The sequence below is a fragment of the Aplosporella prunicola genome, assembly GCF_010093885.1.
Source record: "Aplosporella prunicola CBS 121167 unplaced genomic scaffold K452scaffold_116, whole genome shotgun sequence".
Classification (NCBI taxonomy): Eukaryota; Fungi; Ascomycota; class Dothideomycetes; order Botryosphaeriales; family Aplosporellaceae; genus Aplosporella; species Aplosporella prunicola.
The window spans coordinates 1-5,374 of NW_022983644.1; the positions used below are offsets into that span (position 1 = coordinate 1).

The window sequence follows — 5,374 nt, forward strand, 5'->3', positions numbered from 1 at the left end:
ATAACGAACTATTTTCCGCTGGGTACGAAAACTAAGCTTCTTTTTAGGTCCTGGCCGGGGCTCTAGATCAATGCGTTGTGTCTTGTGAAAGCGTTGAATTGTTCCTGCTACGGTCGACCGAGGTAGGCCGGTGACCTGTGCGATCTCATGCTGGCTGGTGCCCTGTTCGCTTACGGAAATGATCCAAACTCGCTGGTCATGAGAAAGATTGCGACCTTTATAGGAATTTCCATTAATTTGATCTGCAAAGATATTCTCCATTGTGGGTTGTGCTGGGGTGAGAGAGAGCGGGGTTGTGAGCAGAGTTTTGTTGGCGTGGACCCTGACGGCGACCCGCGACACCGAATTGTACGTATCAATGCCGAAATCGTTGAATAGCTATTAAGTAGCAGCGCTTACAAACTCAGTGCCGTTATCTATTTGTATCCTATGAGGTATACCGAAGGCCTGGATCTAACGGAGTATCCCGGCGGCTACTATCCTCGCTATCTTATCTTTTAGAGGTATTAACATGCAGTATTTAGAGTAGTGATCCCTTATATGTAGCACGTATTTATCCTGCGTAACTGGATTAGGGTGGTTCCGGTAATCAATTAGATCTATCTATACCCGCTCGAATATCTCTCTTGAGAGGATCGCCTGCAGGGCCCGCGGGGCAGGAGGAGGGTACCTTGCTACTATATAAACACGATAGAGACGTAGTAACTTTTCAACGTCCTTTTTAGTAACTCCGTAATAGCTCTATTGGAGGTCCTTAAACGTCGTAAGTTAAGCTACAACACGTTAGTATATAAATATTTATAACTACTGTAGAATACGTACCTGAATGGCTATTACTTAAATAGGCGTCTTAGATGGCGTTGAATACCTCATAAGTCTTTAACACCTTTCGTTTAGTAGGGTAGCGGGGTGTCCCTTTTTTATAGAGGCCTGATTTGCCTAAACCCTCTAGGTAGTAGATGAAGTTATTTATCGTATTACGCTTAGAGCTCCGTGTGGCTTCATGCGTGCTAAGGAGCCGTAAGTAGTAGCTATGATATTTTTAATCACTGAAATATATCCTATTAGGGGTAGATTCAATATACGCGTTGAAGGAGGTCTTGGCAGCCTTACTAAACGCAGTGAGTACTCGATCAGGGTTGAAAGGACGCGGAGGAAGTAGCTTAATAATATCGACTGCAGGAGCCTCATCCTTAGTAGCAGCACGGGCGGGAGCATGCTTAGCAGCAGTAGGGCGCTTAGCAGCGCGCGCGGGGTTGGCGGGGGATGGAGAAGACATGATTTGATTGAAGTGGATAAGTGTTTGGTCAACTGAAGAATTCGTTGAAGCTTACTGACCTGCTGGTGCATTCTCAAGCCCGTTTTATGGGCGAAAAATGGCCTCCTACGATGCATAAACGCGTGTTCAGTCTTCTGCTTTTTCACAGTTGAACTAGGCCTTATAAACAGGCGGGCCTACGCACCGCTGCAGGCGCGGGTCGGTGTTGATACATTTATATGATGGGGACAAGGATCGCTTCAGGGGGTTGAGTCAGTCCTGAGGCGAGATATCACCCCACTTCGGCCCACAACACCGAAATAGACGACTAAAACAGTGGAATATGCACGCAACACTTATGCGCGCCTATTCGGTGCAAATAGACGTCTAAAACACGTGTTTAGACGACTAATTGTATGCAACGCCTAATCGGTGCAACAACAGTAAATAGCAGCGAGGATGTATAGTTCTGTCGACGAGGCCGTGTATAGTCCTCGACATGTGATAATTGCCTCCTAATAAATTAATGCGCCCGGGTTAAAAATGTCGGATAACCAACCAGCGCTGCGACTACTGATGCGTCGACCGAGGACGCAGCCTACTGACGTACTTATCGAGGTTATACGCATTTATTGTGGCAAAGTCTAGGTGCTACTACTCCTTTCTTCGCCGCATAAGCTGCACTGCTGCCTAAATCACGTGATACATGCTACGCGCTCTTGGCCTGTTAGCTTGTGCATCCTAAATTAGATCAAGCATTACCCCGCTTTTGCTATCTTGGCTCTCTGGCTAATTGGAAGCATACTATTTATAAGCTCAGGAGGTAGATGCACTAAGCGCCTGTCAGCTATGAATCTCAAAGATCTGAACTAAATCGCAAGAATACTCGCCAACCTTTACTCGCCCACTGCTCTACAAAACCGGAAGCCACCATCTACTCAGTTCGAAAGATTTTTGCACTTCCACCTTGAACGCAAACAATTATCTACTCCTTGACCTTCACTATGGGGAAATGCGACGACTTGAAGAAATATTTCCGCTCGAGGTTTTCCCGCAGTCCCTCTCCGCAGCCTCCAACGCCTGGCACGTCAGCCTCACAACCATTGAAGAACACAGTTGTCGACCGCACCAGCCTTGGAAGCGGCTTGTCGATGAGCACACTATCGCAAGAACGAACGTCGACGAATCCAGATCCCGCAGCCGCTACCGCAACATCCACTGTTCCAGATCTCCAAAACCCGATACCACATCCAACTACCGCCAGTGCAACGACATCTATCAGCATAGAAATCCATGGGCCAACTGCAACTGCTTCGATGCCTCCTAGAGCCATTGCCGCATTGCCCTTTACTTCTGTGAAAAGACCAGACAGTGGAGCTTTGAGGAAGCATATTGAGAAGCTTTCGGGCGATGAAAAAGAAGCCTTTCTAAGAGCTAGTAAAGAGATCACGGAGAGCACCCTCTTACACAATATCAAAACCTTAGACGACGCTCACAAGGATTCATCGAAGCTTCGGAAACATGCAGAACCTCTAGCTAAGTTCCTTAATCTCCTGGATCGGTTCCTCGGTGGGGTTACGATTGGTATACAACAGAGCCCAGACATCTCATCGCTTGTTATCGGCGGTGTTCGCCTGGTAATCGATCTCGCCAGGAATTTTGTTTCCTTCTTTGATAGGCTGTCGGAAATGCTTTATCAGTTTAGCGATTTCTTGGGTCCTCTCGCAGAATATGCAAAGTCTGCAGGAGAGAATCCGTTAATCCGAGACGCCCTTTCGGCCATATATGGGGACATACTGGAGTTCTTTGGGCACGCAAGGTGTGTTTTTATCGATCTTCACGAGAAGAAACGGAAATTTGTGTCTATTACGGTCTTTTTCAAGTCTTTGTGGGAACCATTCGAAGAAAACTTCGGAAAGGTGCGAACAGATATGAAGCATCACTTAGAAGTACTCGGCCATGCTACTAGAGCTTCAACAGCGGAGCAGGTCTACCATCTCACTGCAAGTGAAATAGGGAGAAGAGAGGGCGAAGAAAGTAGGTTTACCTATAAATATATCTATTATTATAAAGATGTATTGCTTACTGCTAAACTAGGGAAAGAGAGAGAAGATTTCCTCACCTGGATATCCTCAACTTCGCACGAAGAGACACATAGGGCTGTTTATGAAAAAAAGCACCCTGGTACAGGGGATTGGTTTCTCCAAGAACCAAAATTTCAGGAGTGGCTTTACAGCCCAAAGTCCTCCCTTCTTTGGTGCTATGGCAAACGTAAGTGCATTAGTTTTCTTGTAAAAGACTTGCTAAATAGATATAGCTGGGGCTGGGAAGTCGGTATTAGCGTAAGTAATTGTTCCTAGTTTTCAATAGCTATCTAATCGTAGAACAGTTCGAATGTTATCGAGACAGTTATCGAAACTTTTGGCCCAGAAAAAGCAGTCGGAATATGTTACGCCTATTACGATTACACCGTCGCAAGCTCGCAAGGTTTTGTGCGTACAATTTTGTCCCTTATTAAGCAGTTATGCCGGACGTCAGCAATTCCCGACGCCTTCAAGAGCATAAAGCGGAATGCCGACCCAGCTTCTACATTAGGCGACCAGCATGGTTTTTCAACAGTTGCCAAAAGTTTCACAGAAGTCTTTGTCATGATCGACGCGCTCGATGAATGCCCTGAAGATGAAGAGAGACCAAAGATCCTTCGATTCCTTACGGAAGTGATGAAAGAACTACCTCTGGTGCGGGTTTTTATCACCAGTAGACGGGAAGCAGACATTACATATACGCTTGAATCTCGTGGAACGCCAACCATACAGCTCGAGGCCCGCAACATGGCCGCAGACATCGAGAAGTATGTGAGCAATAAAATTGAAAGACTACAGTCCGGCCTAGACGGAAGGAAACTCTACGTCAAAGATGAATGCCTCGTGCAGAAGATAATTGCTACCCTTACAAATAGAGCTGACGGAATGTAAGACTTTAATTTTAGACACGACAAGAAGAGTTATTAATGTTTACATAGGTTTCTCTGGGTGGATCTTCAACTGCGACAGTTATGCAAAGCCAGCGCAAGACGGAGGGATGAATACGTGGAACAAGCCTTGGACAAACTACCATCAGGTCTAGACGCTACCTATCGTAGAATTCTGGAGCAGATTCAGAGTTATGACGACCATATGAAGGACCTCGCATTTAACTGCCTTATGTGGGTTTTTTATGCGCAACGACCCTTAACAATGGCCGAACTGCAACACGCTATTGTTGTTATCGACACTCATATAGCCTCACGAAATTCGGGACCAGTGGCAGAGGATGAAGAAGCAATACTTTCCGCGTGCGCAAATCTAGTCGAAAAAGGCCCTGAAGGGGTAGTCCGGCCTATCCACTATTCAGTCAAGGAATTTTTCACCGATCCCGCTCAAGCAGCTTCCGGTATGCCAGTATACATTAACCGAGTTTCCCATATCCATCAAAAGCTTGCAGAAGCTTGCATCAACGAGTTGCAACTTAGGCTCTCATCCGGGCCGTCCACATATTGGTACGACTTAAAACGCTGTATTGAAAAAGCTCCGTTTGTATGGTATGCAGCACACCATTTCGATGGTCATTTGCTTGAAGCAGGCGATCTATCGGAGGAATCGATGCACAAGCTCAATGGGTTTCTAAGCCTTGGAGACGGCTTCATTGCTGCCGTACAACAGTTACGTGCTGTTAACGGTTACCCTAGTAACCAATATTTTCCGGACACATATCAGAACTTCGTTCACCTTCGCCCTGCCGATAGTATTTCACTAGTTTTTAGTTCACAGCTTTTCCACCTCGGATGTTTAAAGGATTATCGGCAAAGAAAGAACTTGCCAAAAGGCTTAATCTATCAGGCCGCTTCTTCCGGCCAAATAAAAGCTATTAGGCAGCTCATTGAGTATGGCGTCGATGTCAACGAGAAAAACGAAATGGGAGTAGGAGCACTTTATCCTGCGGCAGCTAACGGCTTCGTAGAGATAGCTGCACTTCTGGCTAGCAAGGGTGCCGACGTCAACGCGCAGGGCGGCTTCTACGGCAATGCTCTCCAGGCTGCTTCTTCCGGGGGCCGCGAGAAGATCGTTCAGATACTGC

At 46.4% G+C, this 5,374-nt stretch overlaps 5 protein-coding genes across 5 annotated transcripts; 3 read left to right on the forward strand and 2 right to left on the reverse strand.

The window, feature by feature from the left end:
* Positions 1–350: 350 nt before the first annotated feature.
* K452DRAFT_293241 (uncharacterized protein) lies at positions 351–982 on the reverse strand (the record flags this gene model as incomplete). The annotated part of the gene is made up of 2 exons (XM_033541526.1): positions 351–741; positions 869–982. Coding segments are annotated over 2 exons (252 nt in total), but the record flags the coding sequence as incomplete, so codon positions are not given.
* On the reverse strand, positions 573–1,452 carry K452DRAFT_293243 (uncharacterized protein). The gene is made up of 3 exons (XM_033541527.1): positions 1,114–1,452; positions 823–1,049; positions 573–773 (listed from the first exon to the last, which is right to left on the reverse strand). The coding sequence occupies exons 1-2, from the start codon at positions 1,277–1,279 to the stop codon at positions 970–972; spliced, it is 246 nt and encodes an 81-aa protein (XP_033391119.1). The 5' UTR covers positions 1,280–1,452; the 3' UTR covers positions 573–773; positions 823–969.
* Positions 1,453–2,465: 1,013 nt separating this feature from the next.
* Positions 2,466–3,093, forward strand: K452DRAFT_260720 (uncharacterized protein; the record flags this gene model as incomplete). The annotated part of the gene is made up of 1 exon (XM_033538545.1): positions 2,466–3,093. A coding segment is annotated over exon 1 (519 nt), but the record flags the coding sequence as incomplete, so codon positions are not given.
* Positions 3,094–3,375: 282 nt separating this feature from the next.
* On the forward strand, positions 3,376–3,930 carry K452DRAFT_212756 (uncharacterized protein; the record flags this gene model as incomplete). The annotated part of the gene is made up of 3 exons (XM_033536201.1): positions 3,376–3,529; positions 3,576–3,600; positions 3,648–3,930. Coding segments are annotated over 3 exons (462 nt in total), but the record flags the coding sequence as incomplete, so codon positions are not given.
* Positions 3,576–5,361, forward strand: K452DRAFT_281591 (uncharacterized protein; the record flags this gene model as incomplete). Its single annotated transcript, XM_033539502.1, has 3 exons — positions 3,576–3,600; positions 3,648–4,229; positions 4,281–5,361. Coding segments are annotated over exons 2-3 (1,404 nt in total), but the record flags the coding sequence as incomplete, so codon positions are not given.
* Positions 5,362–5,374: the final 13 nt, after the last annotated feature.

Bases quoted from the DNA above. Each gene is read 5' to 3' on its own strand.
- K452DRAFT_293243 (XM_033541527.1), bottom strand. From the start codon at position 1,279: ATGTCTTCTCCATCCCCCGCCAACCCCGCGCGCGCTGCTAAGCGCCCT. The intron at 1,050-1,113 runs GTAAGGCTGCCA...GATATATTTCAG, and splicing joins TCGAGTACTCACTGCGTTTA to TGATTAAAAATATCATAGCT.